We start from the raw sequence: 20,912 nt of genomic DNA, 5'->3' as shown, positions 1-20,912 counted from the left end.
TATAATAATATGTATTACTTTTTTTTTATATTGTAGAAAATATATTTTCAGTTTTAAGACTTTTAAAAATTATTTATTTTTTAAACATTTTACAAAATTTATATTTAATATTATTTATTAACTTTTGTATCACAGATAAAAGATTTAAACTAGGAAACAGAAATTTGTATTTTTAATGTTAACAAATGTACACAAACAATAAAAATGAATCTAATTTTTTTTTGTAAAATTAACAGATTTTTAAAGAAGTTTTTTAGGTTGTAGAAAATTAAATTCTTTTAAAAAAAGACGGATTAAAACAAGTATTTCAAACTGATTTTACCGCCTTCAGTAATAAATAAATTAAACATTTACCAAACATCACACAAAATATAATATGTTTAATCATTATTCATAGTGTGTATTCTTAATGAACGTTCTTTGCGTTGCCTACGCCATTTGTTGGGTGCTTCTTTGTTGGATGTGTTATCAGCAGCATTACTGTTTTTAAAGAATGTATTATTTTAGTAAGACATTTATATAAATAAGAGAGAAAAAGTATTTTTATGAAATATAATAAGTTTAATTTTTTTTGATAGAATCATATTTACTTACCGACAGTATAAAATTATGTTGTCATCAGACAAACTAAATGACCAATTGAACACACTGGATTTCCAAGCAATTTCAGTTGAGTGTCCATGTTTATAACCAATTTCTAACTGATCTTCAGGTATATTAAGCTTATTGGAAATCTAAACGACAATAATTTATATAATAATATAAAATAATCACATGTTTAAAAATCAAGTTTCTAAGAATACTCACTTCAGTGGCCAGTTGTGTGTTAGCAGATGTTGAGGATGCTATATCAACAACAAACTCCATTTCAGTTATACAGCGTCCAGGAAGTGCTTCTTCTACATGATTGACAAACATTAGTCGTTTGGTTTTATTTAATTCTAATTCGGAACGATCTTTTAGGTCCAATATGACCATCTCCCACCCCTGACCGATATCTTCATTCCAGATTTCTTCATTGAAATAACATCGCATCAGAGAGTCCTTTTTTTTCTTACGTAAACGACACCTTCAATATATATCACACCATTACAGTTAACAAAAAATCTCATACAGTTGTCAAATTATTTACCTGTCTAAAGGTATATCAATATTTTGTGTCTTATTCAATTTAACCAATAATTCTTTTTTGGTGTCTAAGACTGAGGTTCCCATTGTAATTATCCAATCAAACATTTTCTTAAAATGAATCTACAAGCAGTAAAATTAAATAATTTATTATATATTAATGTATTTAAAACTGTTAAACTTGTTGTATTTCTATAAATAATTATACCTTTGTTGTTTGTTCTTGTGGTTCGATCCAATAAATGATACCACGATATTCACCATCATGTAATGCTTGACCCATGGTGATTTTAATTGTGTCTGAGTAGGCCAAATCTTCTAAAGAACTACTAGGTAATGCCAGTTCTTCTAATTCTGTGTCTGACTTGCATCGATTAAGAATAATAAAATCAGATGGTATGTTGATGTATGGTATTAATTGAGTTTTGAGTTCTTTGACAGTCATGCGTTTATCAACATAAGCGTACAATTTGTCTGTAAAATTTTTATTTTATAGTACATGATTTTGATAAATAAGCACATAAACTTAATATTTTTTTAAGTTTTACATTCAAACACAAATACATTTATACATAATTTAAATTTAAGGCAAATGTTTAAAAACAGGCGATTACCTACTTAAATAAGAGTAACATTGGTTACAAGATTACAAGACTAGTCTTGGTAAAACCTTAAAATTATAGGCAAGATATAATATTGAAAAATCAAAAATATCCAGAGCTGTATTTCCATCTCAAAATATGTCTTACCATCATTGTCCTCAGATGTTTTATTATCTAATAACTTTGTTGTTTTGAAAAAATATTTTTCATTTAACTGGAATTCGTTATCATCATCATCGTCTTCAGTCCCATCCCAGTTTTCGTCCAATCTTCCTTGATCATAAACCTGAACATATTTTTAAATAATACATATAATACTAATATTTATAGAAAAAAGCCAATATACCTTTATTGGGTCATGCTCAAAAGTAGGAGAATCCATATGATAATCTTCAACGGCATCTCCTTTAATTGTTCTAAGGATAAAACAATAATTTAAAATGAAATGTTCAAATCTCTCAAAAAAATCATTACCTTTCACTGTCTGTTATACTGCTGTCTTCGCTCTGATCACCACTTCCACTACCACTAGCTACAGCACACATGTCCTCGGGATTGGCAACCAAATTGTTGTCTTCAGTTGACTGGTCACAATCTACTGAACCAGACAAAAAAGATTATGATATACAATTTAAAAATGTAGCAATGAAAAATTAGGTAATGCTTACCTTCCAACACACCTGCATTTGGTTTTTCTAATGGTAGCATAGACACATCTTCACTATAGCCATTTGCAGAGTTTTTATTGTATAACGACATTAATTTATGTAAAGTTTCTGAAAATCAGGAAATTGGTTTTGAAAAACTTATAAATATAGAATAACAAACTATATAATAGTTTAATAATGATGGTGTTTTTATTCTCAATACCCTTAGGAACTATCATTATACTAACTATATAAAATATAGTATATTGTAGACAATTAAACTTATAATTTTAGCAAGAGTCAAGTTTAATGTCTGTAAAAAAAGTTTTAAATTAAAATTTGTGAAGTGAAATTATACATTCTTACACATTTTCTGGTGAAAAATGTATCAGTACATTACTGATCAGTTGTATCACAATATTTTAGTTAAAAAAATAGTAAACCACTATACCTGTATCTTTTGTTGGCATGATAAATTGTAATAGGATTGTATTGTCGTATCTTGTGATAATGTTTTTCATCTTGTGCGACAAGGCCGATTGTTCAATAGCATGACGTTCGATGAACACAAAAACCTGTTGAATAAACATTGAAGTAATTCAATGGACCACAAGCACAACTGTTTAAGAGGACACCATACGCACATGTGTTGTCTCCGTCTTACAAACGCGCAACATACCAAATTTAAGCTCAGCAGTTCACGTTTTATGCCTTTAGCTTAAAAATTAGAGTGAATCGACTTATATAAAACTTGATGGTTAGAACGTCATCTGTGTTTTGTCAGAAGTTTTTTTACAATAATTCAGTTTGAATTCACTCTAATTTTTAAAATAACTGCATAAAACGTGAACCACTAAGTGTAAATTTGGTATGTTACGCGTTTGTAAGACGGAGACAACACATGCGGGTGTGGCGTCCTCTTAATGAATATCATGTTTTAACAATACATACAAAATTAGTGTAGATAGATGAACACGGTGCGCTTTCTTCGAGCAATGTTGGTTTCGAATTGCTCTGAATCGCGAAATGCAACACTGATTCCCTAGGAATATCGTATTTTGTGTAAAGCAGATTCCTGAGGTCTTTTATCTCATTGTTTTGTTCAATTTCAATTTCCACAGGCTGACTTACATCAATATCTTCTTCATTGTCATCCAAGTTTATCATGAACAATTTCATTAAAACATCTGATCAAGGAACTACATATTAGTACATGACGTAATATTATACAGTATTATTATTATTTTAAATCCAAATAGTTTTTCTTACACCCTGGAGTAGATACAACACTTTTATTGTCTTCAGTGTCAATCATTTGAAGTAACAATACAAATGTCAAAGAATATTTCAAGTGACATACTAAATAATTGCTCTTATCTTCCAAGTTTTCAAGAACTTTTTGATCCTGTTTATTGAAAATAACTAACCGACACGGTTTGGTGACTCTAAAATACTAGAATTAAAAATCTTCCACTTATAGTTTGTACATATTAATTATCCATTAACATACACCAGTTAATCAAATTGTTACCTCAATAGCCATAGCCTTTAATTGTTCAACAGTAGTGGTTCCACTACAATCAAATTGACAACTACGTACACCGCATTCCATAAAATCAGCTAAGTGGACAGGCACTTTATACATGTCTCGTTCTCTTTCTCTCATCTGTCTGTCTTCTTCAGCTTTTCTCTCAAGTAAATTATGAAGTTCTTTTAAATGAGGGGGGAATTCTTCTTGAGTCATTGCATTTTTATTTCTTCTGTGATCAATTTGTCGGTACATGAGCATATATGCATTAGTACTAGACGTGTATTGGCCTGAATAATATCCTCGTACAGGACCACCACCAAAACTTCTTTCGATATCGTCCATTGTGATCTAATGTTTTGGAAAACAAAGATACATACAATAGAATATTTGTTGAAAACTGTAGCCAAATCATAGAAGTTAACAATTTTAGGTTAATATTACACTTACCACTGACACAGATTGATCATTAAAACATAACCACTGATCAGTTTTAAAGTCTTTTATGTATGCATAATAGTGTCCCCCTGACGCACTGCCAGAATGTATCATGATGGCATAGAGTTCATACATATAAGGCCCAATTGGTTCATTTTCAGAGTTCAAATCTCCTCCACGTTTATCTTCATGTCTGTGCTGGGTAAGGTCGATACCTTCGTCTTCATCCTGAAAAAATTATAATTACATTTTCACAGTTTATTAACTCATTATTTAAATAAACATTTTTAAATTACTTGATCGATTTCATCTAATGCAGATGAACTATCTGTGCCAGTATAACTACTGTCATCACATTTACTACCAGATCCAAATAATTCTTCAGGAAATCCTTCAGATAGTGCCTCTTCTTTGTCTGAACCATTTTTATTATTTGATATGAAATTGTTTAAATTGAGTTTTAAAGGAAATTCAACTCTATATTATGAAAATAAGTAAAATAAACTAAATAGAAACATTGTATTTATTTTTAATAGGTATAAGAGTTAGATATTACTTGTCATTCAATTTGATGCGATACATAGTGTTATAATCAAAATCAAAACGCATCAAATGCAATGTCATTATGTATGGGAACTTGCTGAATTTTAGACCTTTGTGAGCATTACATTTTTTATTACAGCGTTCACAGAAATACTGATTATTGCCATCTAATGTTTCAGGCTGGGTAAATCCTTGTAGTGCTTCTTTCTAAATAAATTTAACATTTTACTCCGGTTTAAAATAATACTTAAGAGAAAATCTATCTTACTATACATCCATAAGCGTTAGTACTTCCAAACGGACGTATGGGTAAAGGTATGTCTAAAAATGTATCTTCTCTTGATTTTTCAATTCCACATTCTTGACATTTCACATAATCAATCATTTTGCCTGAAAAAATGATTTAAACTCAAAATGTATACATAGTATCTTGTATCTATCCAAAACATTTCCTAGTGGGGAATTGTCCCGGGGGAAAAAAAATGAAAAAAGTTCATCATTATTTTCTATATATTATATTCTTTCATGGATATCTTCCAAGGCAACTTTTACCGCAGATATGCTTACTTAGATTTGTATACAGTAGAATATACAAACATCATATTAAAATTTACCTTGATAAAGCTGGTTAATGAGATCAACGTGAGTGGTATTTTTAAATTCTTGTTCAAGAGCATCAAACATAACTCTACAAAGTTCTTGAACATCGTGCTGTTGCCATGCTTCACTAGAATCCCAACCAAAACTACGTGTAAGTTCTGTTGTTTCAACACTGTGTCGCGGCGAAGTCTTGAAATAAAATTGTACATATTTTTAAAACAATGCTTAATGATTATACAGTTTATAAAATACTTACTTGTAAGTTTAAGAATAATCTCTGGAGTTGAAATGGAATCGATTTTGACTCATCGATATTTGCATCAAAATCAAATTTCCATTTGTACAGAGCATTTCGAAATTCTGGTGTCATGTACAAAGCTTGTAATAAACTATTTAGGTAACAAGTCATTGCTTGATTTACTAAGCCTCTGTATCCTGTAATAATAACATGTTTTTAAAATAATTTGTTTATCTAACTTTAAAATTCATGACTAGACATTCTCCAAGATATGTATTATTAAAATAGTTTTATAATACTATCAATTGATATAATTGAAATACAATCTGTTTTGTTCTAACCCGCATGGGTGCAAATTAGCTAGGATACAGCATTAATATTAGGGAATTTACCCATGATCAAACTGGAAGGTAAGAACATTATGTAAGTTCTCTTGTTGATATTTTACGATATTTAAATTTTTAAGCAAGATGAGTATATAAAATACCATAAATTGCTTAAAAATTAACAAAATAAAACAGATAATGTTCTGACCTTTAAGTCTGATAACAGGTCAATTCATAAGGTAATAAGTTAATATTGAAGCTAACAGCACAAAACTGGTTCTGCTAAACTTAATTTTGATATTATGTTTTTAAGTTTGTAAGACAGAGACAACACATGCGGGTATGGTGTCCTCTTTATTAATTATTTCAGTTCAATCTATTCATACTCAAAACTTTTTTTCGACTTGTTCAAAATAATCAAGCAGTAAATGCGTGGCCATTGCAAACTATATAACAATAATGATATCTTGGTTTGTGTGTGTTTGACTTCCACAAACAATAACATGACTAAGTGATAGTTGATGATACTTTTATACTTTTTCTAACCTTAGTAATCTCAATAAATTTTCTCATATAATTTGGTATTTTGAAAATCACCTTTCACCCATGGTTTAAAATATACAATTTTACTTCATGTCATTGATATATAATAAAACAATAAATAATAATCAATAATCATATTCAAACCTGTATATGCTCTTTCAGTTGAACGGTTATATAGCATACGGGTAGAGGGTAATGCTAGCATTGGCATTGGTGATGTTGGTTCTAATATATTATTTTCTATAACGGATGATGAATCTAGACCATTTCGGCGAACTGAAGGATGAATTTTTGAGTATTGACTTTCTACTTTTTGATCTTGAGTAGGGGAACATGATTTTGATGAATTATCATTGTCCATACTACCTGATACATTGTTTAGTGATATTTCAAAACGATTTTTCACTCCTTGACGGTACACAATCCCAATATCACTCAGCAACCTTGTATCATCTTCTCTTATCATAAGCTGAACAAAATTAATTTGTATTAACTAATTTATCAAATATTAATTATTAAAAAACAAAGCATACTTTGATCAATTCAGCTTGGCTGTCATAGGAATTAAAAGTTAAAACGAAAAATTCTGTATTCAAATCTTCTGCTTGACAGAATTCTAATACACGTTTATACAGTTGGCCTGCAGTTTCATTTTGATCTACAGTCAAAGGGAACACTTTCGCACCCTTAGGTATGCGTACAATACATTCAGCTTGATCGCTTTCTTCAATTTCAATCTCTGATAGTACAAAACGATTTTGAGAATCCTCACCAAACACAACACCAACATCTACCAATAGACGATCATCATCTGCTTCCAGTTTTGGCTAAAATATTAACTATGTTATTATTATTGAAGAAAAACAAAATTTTTATGATAAAACGATGAATACCTTATCAATTGTTTCCAATGTAGAATCTGTTTTGAATGAACTAAATGTCAAATAAAAAGAATCAATATCCAAATTGTAATGCTGTGCAACTACATTAAAAAACTGACGAACAGTTTGATTCTTATCAGCACAGCATTCCAATTTATCATTGTCGGTAGATTTATCAAGAGGGTCATGAAATTTGCGCACCAGGCATCTTGCCTGATTACAGACTTCCGAGCGGTCAATAAGACTCACCATTTCCTAAATTCAAACAATTTTAGTTATGAAAATATCATATAACTATTAAAATCACAAAAATTAACTATAACAATATTAGAAAATATAATACAAACATGATTTGTACATAACACTTAAAAATTAAGATACTTACGCTATAGCATACAACAGCTATGCCAAAAATGAATAAAGATGAAAATCTTTATAGCCACCAAAATGTTTTCTTACATGTTTCTGTAAAAGATCAAAATATAAATTTGATATCAAATTACATAGTATTTCGAAATAATATGTGAGCTATATAATATTGTGCTTCAATTATAATAGCCAACTGCCGCTATGCTAAAAAATGCTTCCCACCACTACCACTATTTTTATCTCATTTCTGATTGGTGAAACTGTTTAATGTTGAGACTAATGAATGACTCACTATTTCACTGGTAAGTTTATATTTTGAAACTGAAAATATAATAAATACCTAAATGGTACAAATTTTGTTTCTTTTCTTCACAGTAACACATATGTTACTAAAATTATATTGTGAAAACATTTACATTTTAGACATAAATTAAATTTTAAATAAAAAAAAAAATTGGTATATTTTTCATGAATATAATATGTATATTCTATATACCTATCATAATTATTAATTTGTGACAGAAATTTGATAAATGTGAAGTTAATTTTTCAGTTGTTTAAAGTTTTTATTTAAGATCATCTCCTATAGTAGACATATATAAAAATTGTTAGGAGTATAGCTTGATTTATTTCTAGGTGTTTGTCGAGGTGCCAAATTCTAGAGGCAGCCAGTGACGTATTATAGGGTCAGAAGGAGTGTCAAAATTAGACTGATCTTACTTCCACTCTTGCAAACTATACATCTGTCTCTCCTTCCTTACAATATTCTAATGGTAATTTCACTCTAGTGTGAAATTTTATTTTTAGATTTACAATGTTGTTTATGTAAAACAAATGAGAAAAATTGTGAAAACTTTTAAATTTATTTATGATTTTACTAAATATGGATATCACTATGGAATTCAAGGGCAGTCAGAAATGTTGGGGAAGGGACAAACACCATTATTCAATGTTTGTTTTAAATTGAATTTTAAAAAATATTTTAGTAAATAACTATATTATATCTTAAAAAAATTTAAGAGAACATTTCCTTCCTATATAGTTTCAAGATATTCAATTAATTTTAAAGCTATAATAACTTTTGGTTGAAGCTAATACAATTAAAAAAAAAAAACTATAGTTCTGTGCTGTGCACATGCTGACTAAAATGCAATGACAGTTTTTTATAAATGAAACCACAATATTTTTATTTTAAGACTCTAACATATAACAAATTATTGTACATAAGTTCATAAAAAAAATTATTATTTATTATGATGTTTAGATAGAACTAAGAATTGAACTTCGATCAGTTGGCCAAAATTCACTTTCATAGCATCTTGCACTTACTTTCACTTTTTTTTGAATAATAATAGATAATATCAACTAATATCTAAAGAATAGAGGCAAATGTCTAAGATTATTTCTGATACTAGTTTTATTCATTGTCATTACTACTCTTTACTAATGACTATATATGGAACAGCAAATTCTGTAGATACTTGAAAGTATCAACTTTCTTAAACAAATATATATTATTTATTGTAATATTTTTGTTTCATCTCATAAGGTAACATAATACCATATTGAATTTTGGGAATTTTATATTATAATTTTCCTCTTTTAAAAAGTATGTTATTACCCAATTAATGTCAAATAGTAAAATTGACATTGTTCAATATTTCCATACGTTGTCAAAAATATGCAAAACATACAGATGGATTGAGTTAGATATTACCTAGCTTTTTAAAATAATTCTGTGAATCGGAATCTATAATATTAAACAAAATGTACGAACTGTTAAACTGAAATTTAAAACGACTCAGTGTTGGAGACAAATAAGTTGTTTGTGGGAAATTCTACAAAAATGTATTTTGTATGATTCAGATTTAACACGATTGCTTTGGCCACAGATATGGTGCAAAACTGCAATCATCACAAGTACAGTATGCAGCTAGAAGTTAGTCAGTTGTATGTAAGTCATAACATGCTCTACGATGAGAAAAAAAAATGCCCACCATTATGTCCAGCTGAGCGGGCCGCCAATGCCAACATTTCTTTTTACTATTATTTCTTTCATCAATAAAAAATATACTTACAGTTTGTTAAACGAAACTCGTAAGATGGTAGAAAACAACGCGACGAATTCGATTGACCGTTTTTGCTCGGAGATATCGACCGCGGAATTAGACTGAAATCTTCTTTTTCTTCGTTAGTTGTCACTGGATCGTTTGGATCAGAAAGACGGGGGAAATTGTCTCATAGAAACGGATGGAATACATTATTATTTATTATAGTTGTGTGTTTTCATTTTTATCAAAATCGTGAATGGCTTATCAGCGAAATTATGAGCGGCGGTGACCTTCACACAAATATTATGGAAGAACGATGACGTTTTGATTGTTCCATGATATCAGTTCATGTATTATTTTTTGGGCGTCAAAAGATGAAAAAATATATTTTAAAAATATTATTTTATTCAGATATCCAGTTATAAAGTATACACACAATAGACATATAGTATACAATTTAAATTTTAAATGTAAAATGCTTGATTAATGATTATCACATTCATGGGAGGTGAAATAAATTTGTGTTCAAGAAAAATATAAATTAAGCAGTTATAATTCTAGGTATTAATTATTAAGCATCAATTAATGATTTTAATTGAGCTTAAGAAAATGAATATTATTAAAAATTAATATTTTATAAATATTTACTTAGATAATAGATTTTAAGAATAAAATATAAGCCTTTATTATGTAACAATAATAATGGGTCTATAATGTACAAAATCATGATCAAATCTCCTTTAAGTAATTTTTACTAGCATTAATTTGGACAGTAGATAAAATGAGTAATTAATTTATACTTCCAATATTTTATGAAGTAATTAAGTGCCTACACTTGTCAATTTTCATAATGATTCTTAAATTTAACTTAACAATTCACTATTCAATTAATACAATAAAATATTTAATAGGTATTAGGTAATATGGCATCTCAGTAAATTAGAAATATTATATTAATAATTATTACTAAATAACAGAAAATTAAAAACTATTATATAGATACCAAATAAATTGTTAAATGTAGTAAATATTATGTAGGTAGGCAAACATTTTTTATGAAATATGTTTTGCTGAAGTTTGTTTATAATATACACTTGCTAATAATATGCTGGTGCTTAAAGAAGTATTTAGGCAAAAATTAGTGAGCATTATTTTATCTGCTGAATCCATTGATACTGTATAAATCCTAGCTGGAAATAGAATATACAAATTTTTGTTAAATAAATAAAATCTCAAACTACTACGCTAAGAAGTATTTAAGAACAGTATTATGCACTTGGGTACTTGATTGCAAAAAAAAATAGTAAAATATGATTATATCAAAATATTTACTGTAGTATAATTTGAAGTTCTGTACTTAGGTACCTATATTGCTTAATTAAAGCAAAATGCTGTAGCTAAGGGTTGAAAGAACTTGGTCTAAAATCATTAAATTAGGAATTTAACTTACAGTTAATAGGTCCCTAATTTTTGTTGCCATTAATAACACTGGTTTTACCATAGAACAATATTATTCTATGGTTTACCTAAAATGCTATTTAATTTGTTTTGATATGTTTGGAATTGATCAAAAATAATATTGTATGAGTTGAAAATGAAAACTTACCTCCATTTGTATATGCAGAAATAAACCAAGAAGTCAGGCTTATACTATCAGCGTTTTTAAATTTCATTATAGTATACAACTGTAAACATTTACTTGATAATGATATCGGTGTACCGAATGGCTAAAATAATATAAATTTTTTACATTCAATAATTTTGAACATAATACTATACAACAATTTAAATGCTGAGAAATTAACATACTACTAAAATAGTAAGTATAGAGGAAGGCAAAAGTTTGCAAACAAATGCGGAGAACAATCCAACATACAATACACTTAAAATCAAAACCTTGAGATTTAAGCGATTATTGTAATGCAGAACAATACCAATGAGAAGATACTGCTGAAAAAGTATTATTGGATACTCCATGTATGCCATTAGTGAATAATTGTTTGTGTAATTGTAACAAGTTGTTGTACTTAAGCTGAAAAATGGGTAACACACAATACAATTACAAATAATATAAAATTATTTATCTGAGACTAGAATTTCATACCGTAAAAAAAGTCAAATGATCAACATAACTGTATAAACATGCAATAATAATCTTAAAATAACTAACAAGTATAATAATCTGACAACTTTTTCCAAGTGTATCAAATTTTACCAAAAAATAAGACTCTTAACAGAAACTTAAGCTATGATTTACCAATTTGAAACTAATGAGTGATGGAATATACTCAAAAAAAAAAACAACTATAATTTAGTTTTTTAGGTTTTTGTAACTTTGATTCAATCTAATCAGTTATTTTTTGGACCATTTAATATAAACATGCAAATGTATAGACTTCTGGGTACTAGATGTATGTAGGTAACTAAAATAGTAGAACTGTTAGTGCAGGCAGACTAAATATTCACCAGCCAATTATTATTTTTATAATTATTATTAATACATTTTTTTACAAAAAACTAACTACTTTATAAAAATAACTGAAATTATTACCCAGTATACAGATTTTAGAATGAATAGTGTTAAAACATTCTTACTTGTTTCTACTTATTAGGCATCAATTTAAATTAATAAAGCTTATACATTTACACACTTATATTAATAGATCGTACAGTCCAAATAATACATATAAGTGCTTGTATAATTTTACTTGATTAAATCCAGAAGTAAAGAAGTTAAATTGATACCGCCTGTTTGCTTTTGATTGTAAATCCGAATAATTTGTGGAGCCTTCATGATAACACTCAAAAGAATCGTAGTAATGCTTAATAGGTAAGAAATCATTGTACAGAGATGTTATACTTGATACCAAATACCATGTATATGCATACAATATTATAATATATATATATATATTTGGTTTTGATACAATTCCTATCTGAAAATAAAACAACTCAAAATGAATAATATTATAGTAATAAAAATTGACTCAATAGTATAATATTTTGTATAATAAAACTAAAACACCCTATTAAATGGCTGACAGGGTTTCAAGATACATTAAATAATTTTCAACATAATTCCTAATATAATAGTTTTAAATATTTTATTTTAGGAATTTTACCCTTGAATGAAAATAATTAAAATTCGTCAAATTACAATATGTGTTAACAGTTTAAGTTCGAGTTTTGTTCTCTGATTGATTGCGATCTTTCTTCATGGAACGGAGAGAAGAGTTATTCCTGGAAGTAGTTGATCGACCTTTTCGCTTTCTACTCCACAGTTCATGACAATCTTGCCAAGTGGGCAATGAAATACAGGTATTGGTGTCTATGCTCGCCAACCAAGAACATGTTAATGCATTCTCAGCAGTGATGCGTTTACTGGGATCCAGAGTTAACATTTTGTCTAACAGGTCGAAAGCATCATTTCCGATGAAGTCGTATTGATCATTAAGTTTTCGATTGTGCAGTTTGTTTTTGCTTATACACTTCCAGTATGGCAGTTTTATGACTTCTGGCCAGTTAGCTGGACAAGGACTACCACATAGCTGAGATATTAATTCTAGTTGATCAAACTCATCTTTGCCATGAAACATATTTTTTTTGATGAAAAGTTCTCCTGTAATGGTAAATCAGTTTTAATAACTATTATTTAAACAATAAATGTGTAACTTACCTAAGATACATCCACAAGACCAGATATCAACTGATGGGCCATATCTCTCTTCTCCTAACAAAAGTTCGGGTGGTCTGTATCGTAAGGTAACTACTTTGTTTGTGTACAAGCGAACTTGCTCATTGTCAAATAACCGTGCAAGACCTAAATCAGCTAGTTTCAGTTCACCTTTATTATTGAGCAGTATATTACTGCACTTAATATCTCTGTGAATAAAATTTTGTTTATGACAATAGTTTAAACCCTCGAGTAATTGACGCATAATGATGGCATTATCTCTCACTGAAAAATCTACCATGCCTGATTCTATTAGGCCAGTAAGATCATGATCCATGTACTCAAACACAAGATAAAAAGAGCCACCACCTTTTTTGAATTCGTATGAATCTTCCTTATCAGTAACAACTTCTTTTAAACTAACTACATTAGGATGATTCAGCTGTCTTAAAATTTTGATTTCTCTTATTGCCGTTATTGGAAAGCCTTCAGATTCATGTTCTAATCTCACTTTTTTTAATGCCACAAAATTATTGGTTTTTTTTTCTTTGGCTTTGTAAACTTGGCCATATGAACCTTCACCGATTTGTGAAATTATTTCATATAGGTCCACATTACGTAGACCAGTTCTAGTCACATTGACATCAATGAACGATTTTGAAGTGTTTAAAACAACAGGTCTTTTTGAAATAGGACTTTTTGCTCGTTGTCTAAATGTATGAATTAAATCAGTTAAAATAATATTCTTTGGAAGACAGTGGGATAAGAATGAATCGTGATTTTCAACTCGTGCAGTGTTCTCTAAGCCTCTTGGGTGTCTGATTAATGGTGAATCGCTTGGCAATGGTATATTTTCGATACCATTTTCCGTTTCCATCTGTTTTGAAAAATATATTAGCAACCTGACTTGTTGTTCTATTTGTTAAGGTTTGGCAAAGTAATAATGTCAAGGAACTTTTAAGATTGACGATATTGTGTCGTAGATGATATAGAATGTCTTCCATCGACTTAGTAGTAGACAAGAGCCGTTGATTGACTTGAGAATACTTTAATGTAGACAGTTCTACTTTTTGGACCGTAACAAATTCCGATGGCATATCAAATAATTAGCATTCATTTGATATGTGGAATCCTGCAAAAATTGTTTACAATATTTTGTTTTTGAAAGTCGAAAAAAACATTTAACCTAAGACACAATTGCAAAAAGATGAATACATAAGTAGTTGGCAGGTTTGGCACAGGAAATAACAAAATTTGGATGAAAATAATAATTTAAAGAAACAGATACAATTAGATCATTGAAAGTGTATGTTTTACAGGTAATGTACTTATTTTACTTATATCAGGTTAGGTTAGCCGTAGGTATACCTAAGTAATTAACACAATGAAATGGTACAACATTTTGAAACTAATTTATTTTTTATGATTAGTAATTTGACAAACTTAATATTTTCATTCAAACATATAAAATCATATTTTGATTAAATTTAAGTACCTATTAAAATCAAACTTTCTAAGATGTGTTATTTTTTTATTACAAAATGATTAGTATTTTTCAGTTATACTAATATCCTGGTTAAAAGGTTTTGAAATAGGTAAATTGGAATTTCATAGATTCAAGATGAACATACATATTCATATGAGCGAAATTTAAAAAAACTAAATATAACTAAGTACCCAAGCATACCTACTAATTGCAAATATGTTAACAGAGCTGCCCCCAATCAGTATAAATTATACTAGTGTCCATAAAATATCAAAACGAACACCAAAGAAATTCTGAAAATCAAATTGAAAAAAAATCAACCAAAATATAAGAAACAGTGTGTAAGACTACCTAGTTAGTATATAGGGTAATCAGTCAAAAAGTCCATTTTTAAAAAAGTGTGATAAAAAATCCAGATTCATTTTTTACTGTAAGACAAAAAGTCCGAAAATATAAAATATTCTACTATATTTTTATTCATAATCAAATAATTTATTATATAGGTATATATTATAACCATATAAAATAAATATAAATTAAAAAAATTTAATCAATTTTAATATTCTAATAATTAACTTATTACATTAATATTATATTTTTTTATTTAACTATATTAATAATATTTTGTCATTGACTATGTACTAACAGCAATTAATTCTAATACATAAATTTATTTAAAACTATAAGACTTATATTAAATTGCTATGTTATTTAACTTTAAAAGAGGTAGTTTTATAAAATATACTAGTTCCATATACAAATTTAAAAAAATAGAAACATCGATCACTACAGTAAAAATAATAATAATTTAAAATAAAATATCAATACTAACATTAACAACTATACAGTAATGATAATATAATTATAGATGAAAATTTAATAAATGTTGTATTTTCGACATTTAGTCTGACAATAAAAATGTACCAGGACACTTCGTACAACAATAAAAAACAAATTCAGACTTTTTGTCCAACTTTTTTTCAAAATAGACTTTTTGACCGGGATTCAGTACACAGTAAGACAAATATTTGCATTAGGCAATTGATAGAGAAATGTCAGTCAATTACCAATTAATTAATTACAACACAAATGTGCTTTTGAAGACTAGAAAAATTTCTTTAAAAACGATAATCATCAATCATTAATAAATGATTTACTTACTCAGTAATAACGAGATAACAAAAATCAGCAATATACGACCACGACGACTAGACGGTTCTTAACACCGTATGCAGCACAGCAGAATCGTGGCGAAAGATTTAACCCTCTCGATCGTTGACCAGAGGATATATATATATATGAATATAAATAATATTGTTAAAGAGGAAAAAAGGTAAAAGTTGTGATGAAAAAATGTACAGTAAGTTTTAAACAGAAAAATCGTGAATACAAAAAAAAAAGTGTTCTGGAAAATTCCGAAATTGATAACAGAATTGTGACTACACAGTACACACCGTACGGTATCAGTCGTATTCACTCACGGTTTCACTTCTTTCGCCAGGCCAGGGGGGGGGGGGCATAACGCGAAAATATATATTTATATTTTAATTATGTCTTTGTAGGGGGGGATGTAGAAGTCATAGACCATCACAAATCATAATCGGGAACCATTTTTATTGTATATATTTTATACGTTACACGGGTAATTTCCTATCGGGCTGTAATTTTTGGATATCGATATTGTCGGAGCTCGATGTTAATTTTCTACTATTTTCGTGGTTATTTTTTTTCATTACAATATTATGATTTGTCCCATTCATAGACCTACAAAGTTCAAAATATTTTAGTTCTACGGTCCCATTACACTCGTACGTGGCGGTACACATGGGCGCCCATTGGAGGGGGGGGGGGGGAAGACAGGGCCACTTGCTCCCCCCCCCCCTGGAAAAAATTATTATGAACTTGCAGCTCAAAAAATATTACCACAATATTACCTTATTACCGAAATTTTTTATTTTGACCCCCCTCTAAAATGTTACCTATGGGCGCCCATGGCGGTACATCGTAATAGTTATATTAATCACAGACATAAGGATTCACCCTCAACCAGGTCAATAATGTTGATCACAATTTAAGATATCTTAAATCGTGATGTTGCCTCAAAATTGTAAATTCTGTATTTTTTTGTAGATAGTTGATACCACAGAGGCACAGAATACTGGAGACAGGAGTATTGAATAATCAATAGATGAAATACTAATTGATTTTGAATTTCGATAAACTTCTGTTTCCTCATAATTTTTCTATAATCGTTACTGGCGACTCGTGATTCATGAGTAAGAAAAATTGTAAAAGAGAGCTTGTAAGTAATCTCAAGGGCCAAGAAGCAAGCAGCAAACAATCGGAAATCGCGATTGTTATTTGTGATTGTATTTTGGTAAACTTTTCGTGCCACACTGACTGGTCACACTGCTGCTGTTGGACTGAGACCACTGTCACAATTACCGTGATTGTATAATACTTTTAATTAGGTATTTTTGTTACATCTTTGATTGGAACACTGCTAATTGTCTGCGCGGGAGATAAATAAATATAAAATTCGTATTATGTCAAATCCATTGAAATATATTGTAACGTTATATTTATATATAATACATTATTTTATAGTTCAATGACCATATCATGCATTCACACGATCGTGATTCGTACAGTAAAACCGCAGAGACATCGAGGTATAAAAACTTTATATTTAGATGTTCTTCGACAGTAGTAATTATAAATAATAATGTTTCGTGCAGTCGTGACGATAACAATCGTAATTCGCGATGTTCAATATTCCAATAGCTATTTCGTAAGTTATAACTTGCCAGGGGTGGATTGGCCCAGGGTACTATACTGCTAAATAATTCCATAAACCAAGTAACACCCCAACTCCCAAGCATCTATTTGTATTTATGATCCGGACCCCAAATTACTACTGTAGGGTTAGGTCAGCCCCTGCGCTTTTTCTTAAATTTAAATCTTATTGTAATGTAGAACTATTCTCTAACCTGAGGTTAGTGAGCTTATAAAAGAATTACATGGGCCCCAATTGTTTGCACCTCGAACGGCTCGAACCATAAGTAGTCAGTCTGCCGCTGTAACTTGCAAACTGACAATTCAAGGTTACGTTATAAACTACAAGCCCAATGTTCCTATAAAATATAAATGATAAAGAGGGTTTTGTAATTTTCATCCATTGAAACACTTCAGAAAAAATGTTTGTTTTCTCAGTAGGTATTTTGGTAATTTAATTCCGAATAGCTAAACTGTTTTTTCCATTATTTCCATCTTACCGATACACCGTTTAAATATAAAACCCTCGATTCAATAGGAACATTTGATGCTCATTTTCTCAATGTTGACAGTATTACAAATTACCATCAATGTAAATTCAAAATGATTATATTTATACTGTATATTCAATTGCTATTTTGATATATTCGTGTAGTTAAGCTAACATAAATAAAGACACATTGGAATTTAATGTCATATATCCATAAAATACCACTTTAAAGTTTAAATTATAAATCTGGTAGTGTATATAGAGATGACACATACTGCAGTAATGTATCCGTCAAATAGTTATATGCTTTTGTTGATGTACTTTTTAAGGTTATGGTTTTTAAAATATCTTAGGGTTCATTGGTTCAATGGGTATAGGTTCATCATAAGTTGTTAGTAGACATTTGAAAAGAATTTGAGCGAATAATTCGAAAATTATAATGGATTATAATTTATAAATTCATAAAGAGTTTTCCATTTATATCTAAGGTTTGAACATCGAGTACAAGATTTTGCATTTAACAGAAAGAAGTTAACCTGAAAAATTATTGGTAAATATAAAAAATGGAATTCAGAAAAAAAAGCCATGAATAACTTATCTTTAATTAGACAAATTTGATTAGAATCTTTGTGTACATAAGTACATATAATATTATAAGCCATAGGTACCTAGGTATAGTAGGTACCTATATAGTGTGTCCCCTAAGTCCAAACCCCAGTATCACCCTTGTTCACGGATTAATATATTAGTATATTAATCCGTGCCCTTGTTTATCCATAGAAAATCAATAATTTTTGTTCTACAGTTATTTGTAAGTCAATTCTAATTTAATATATTTATGTACACCTTTTGATCACACTGCAGCGTGGATTATTCCCAATACAACTAAAGTAATTGACATTTTAAATTATTTTGAAAATGATACAGGTATTTTATTTTATTGATGACTTTATCTGTAAAATTAGTAATTACCTACCTATATTATGTTATATATATGATATATCACAATATATTGTGTTATTATGTGGTTTTCATAGTATATTGTATATACCACAGGCCACAGCTAAATAACTCTCTGCTCGTCCCTACCTATTCCCTAGCATACAGTATTATATCCTCCTCAGTACGGTATTTTCGTTCATGTTATTTCGTTTATGTTATGTAGGTATCAAGTAATAATTAAACAATAAGAACTAATTTTTAAGTTTGATGAGATATTATTCAATATGTTACCTATATGAATATGTATGTGTTAATAGTTATTATTATTCTGATTTAAATAAATGAATATGAAGTTAAAGTTGGCAATACATTATATTAAAATAAATAAAAAATAATACCAATAATCAAAGCATATCATCATAATCATTGAATGCTTAGTGTTTGTGCGTAAGTGAATTTTTTTCGGGAATTTTTTTTCTCAGGCTTTTTTCCCTGGATTTCTAAAAATATAAAATTCTGTTTCCCGGTCAATTACTTCATATTTTTATATATATAATATTATAACGATAAATATATTATATCGATAGCTATAATATTATCGATTTCTAAATTTCTTGAAAACCGATAGTTACGAAGCATGTGGCACAGAAGCGCTGGAAAGTGCCACTACACTATCGATAACACAACTATAGCCATCACTATCGACCAGCATAAAGTGAAACCAATGAAATACTAGACATTTGTCCGCCAAATTTAAATTACTTGTATTTCATTGGTTCCAAGTTTTGCTGTTGAAGACGATAGTTGTTATTTCGATAGTGAAGTGGCACTAGTGCCATGTATATTATGACCACCTTGAGATTAGTGATGGGAACAATCGAGTGATTTCGACAATCGAGAAGTTAGTAATCGAGAGGTTACAACAATCGAGAGATTCACTCGAAAAAACCTCTCGGTCAATTAAGTATTTTATTAATTTAGTATTATTACACTCAATCCACTCACTCACTCTGTACTCGAAAAAATCACTCGGTTACTACAAATACTAAATAGTTGGTAGGTACTAGCCTACTAGGTAGTGTGGGATTTCGCTCGCTCACTTAATAATGCAAAACAAACTTACCAAACATTGTATACTACTTTTTTTTTTTTTTATTATTATATTAGTTTAGTCAATATGACCTGGGCATATTTAAAGTTTATTATTAGCAATAACCCATTAGCCTTGTCATGATTAATTTATTAATTATTATGATACAATACAACTTAATATTTTATATAATGATGAAATCTAAAAAAAAAAATTAAAATATGTTTAAATTTGAATTTAAAAAAATTATAATATCCAAGTTAGAGATGATGTTGGAAAAGTAATTGATGCAGAATTTTTTTAATTTGCCATCGTCCGAGAAGGAGGCTGTTAATTTTCTCTAATTATTAACTACATTTTTTATTTATTTTTTATATTATATTATTACAATTTTTTCTATACACATTTTTATTTATATTATTATTCAGAATAGATTTAACCTATATATTTTATATATTTTTTATTAATTTTTTATATTATATTATTACGATTTTTTCTATACACATTTTTATGCCATTTTAACGTGTTTCAAAATAGATTTATATTATTATTCAGAATAAAT

General features: G+C 28.8%; 3 protein-coding genes across 7 annotated transcripts; all 3 read right to left on the bottom strand.

Moving 5' to 3' along the window:
- Nucleotides 1-376: 376 nt before the first annotated feature.
- On the bottom strand, nucleotides 377-10,155 carry LOC111031656 (ubiquitin carboxyl-terminal hydrolase 64E-like). 4 transcript variants are annotated; one of them, XM_022311690.1, is made up of 24 exons: nucleotides 9,922-10,155; nucleotides 7,860-7,939; nucleotides 7,487-7,729; nucleotides 7,127-7,420; nucleotides 6,738-7,062; nucleotides 5,743-5,921; nucleotides 5,501-5,675; nucleotides 5,155-5,276; nucleotides 4,900-5,093; nucleotides 4,640-4,820; nucleotides 4,356-4,571; nucleotides 3,909-4,256; nucleotides 3,647-3,830; nucleotides 3,329-3,564; nucleotides 2,829-2,952; nucleotides 2,399-2,506; nucleotides 2,205-2,325; nucleotides 2,077-2,146; nucleotides 1,878-2,016; nucleotides 1,337-1,602; nucleotides 1,133-1,251; nucleotides 808-1,069; nucleotides 595-734; nucleotides 377-480 (listed from the first exon to the last, which is right to left on the bottom strand). In XM_022311690.1, exons 3-24 carry the CDS (start codon nucleotides 7,724-7,726, stop codon nucleotides 381-383), a joined length of 4,143 nt encoding a protein of 1,380 aa, XP_022167382.1. In that variant the 5' UTR covers nucleotides 7,727-7,729; nucleotides 7,860-7,939; nucleotides 9,922-10,155; the 3' UTR covers nucleotides 377-380. The 4 variants fall into 4 exon arrangements, with proteins under 4 accessions (XP_022167382.1, XP_022167383.1, XP_022167384.1 ...); XM_022311691.1 differs by having other exon boundaries at nucleotides 2,205-2,328; nucleotides 2,411-2,506; XM_022311692.1 differs by having other exon boundaries at nucleotides 2,411-2,506.
- A 739-nt stretch (nucleotides 10,156-10,894) lies between these two features.
- On the bottom strand, nucleotides 10,895-11,690 carry LOC111031660. The gene is made up of 2 exons (XM_022311698.1): nucleotides 11,501-11,690; nucleotides 10,895-11,084 (listed from the first exon to the last, which is right to left on the bottom strand). Exons 1-2 carry the CDS (start codon nucleotides 11,565-11,567, stop codon nucleotides 10,948-10,950), a joined length of 204 nt encoding a protein of 67 aa, XP_022167390.1. The 5' UTR covers nucleotides 11,568-11,690; the 3' UTR covers nucleotides 10,895-10,947.
- Nucleotides 11,691-12,881: 1,191 nt separating this feature from the next.
- LOC111031659 (cyclin-dependent kinase 12-like) lies at nucleotides 12,882-16,504 on the bottom strand. 2 transcript variants are annotated; one of them, XM_022311697.1, is made up of 3 exons: nucleotides 16,215-16,504; nucleotides 13,571-14,444; nucleotides 12,882-13,513 (listed from the first exon to the last, which is right to left on the bottom strand). In XM_022311697.1, exons 2-3 carry the CDS (start codon nucleotides 14,442-14,444, stop codon nucleotides 13,068-13,070), a joined length of 1,320 nt encoding a protein of 439 aa, XP_022167389.1. In that variant the 5' UTR covers nucleotides 16,215-16,504; the 3' UTR covers nucleotides 12,882-13,067. The 2 variants fall into 2 exon arrangements, with proteins under 2 accessions (XP_022167389.1, XP_022167388.1); XM_022311696.1 differs by having other exon boundaries at nucleotides 13,571-14,699; nucleotides 16,215-16,503.
- Nucleotides 16,505-20,912: the final 4,408 nt, after the last annotated feature.

The sequence above is a fragment of the Myzus persicae genome, unplaced genomic scaffold, assembly GCF_001856785.1.
Source record: "Myzus persicae strain clone G006 unplaced genomic scaffold, MPER_G0061.0, whole genome shotgun sequence".
Taxonomy (NCBI): Eukaryota; Metazoa; Arthropoda; class Insecta; order Hemiptera; family Aphididae; genus Myzus; species Myzus persicae.
Note: the sequence above shows the minus strand (reverse complement) of the source record. Positions and strands in the feature narration are given on the sequence as shown.

What these genes read in the sequence shown, in the direction of transcription:
- LOC111031656 (XM_022311688.1), bottom strand. Translation starts at nt 7,726, where the DNA reads ATGGTGAGTCTTATTGACCGCTCGGAAGTCTGTAATCAGGCAAGATGC. An exon ending in GATTATTCTTAAACTTACAA is followed by an intron (nt 5,676 to 5,742) that starts GTAAGTATTTTA and finishes TTTTATTTCAAG; the next exon opens with ACTTCGCCGCGACACAGTGT. An exon ending in AACATAATTTTATACTGTCG is followed by an intron (nt 481 to 594) that starts GTAAGTAAATAT and finishes CTTTAAAAACAG; the next exon opens with TAATGCTGCTGATAACACAT.
- LOC111031660 (XM_022311698.1), bottom strand. Translation starts at nt 11,567, where the DNA reads ATGAAATTTAAAAACGCTGATAGTATAAGCCTGACTTCTTGGTTTATT. An exon ending in TTCTGCATATACAAATGGAG is followed by an intron (nt 11,085 to 11,500) that starts GTAAGTTTTCAT and finishes TTCTATTTCCAG; the next exon opens with CTAGGATTTATACAGTATCA.
- LOC111031659 (XM_022311697.1), bottom strand. Translation starts at nt 14,444, where the DNA reads ATGGAAACGGAAAATGGTATCGAAAATATACCATTGCCAAGCGATTCA. An exon ending in GTCTTGTGGATGTATCTTAG is followed by an intron (nt 13,514 to 13,570) that starts GTAAGTTACACA and finishes TTACCATTACAG; the next exon opens with GAGAACTTTTCATCAAAAAA.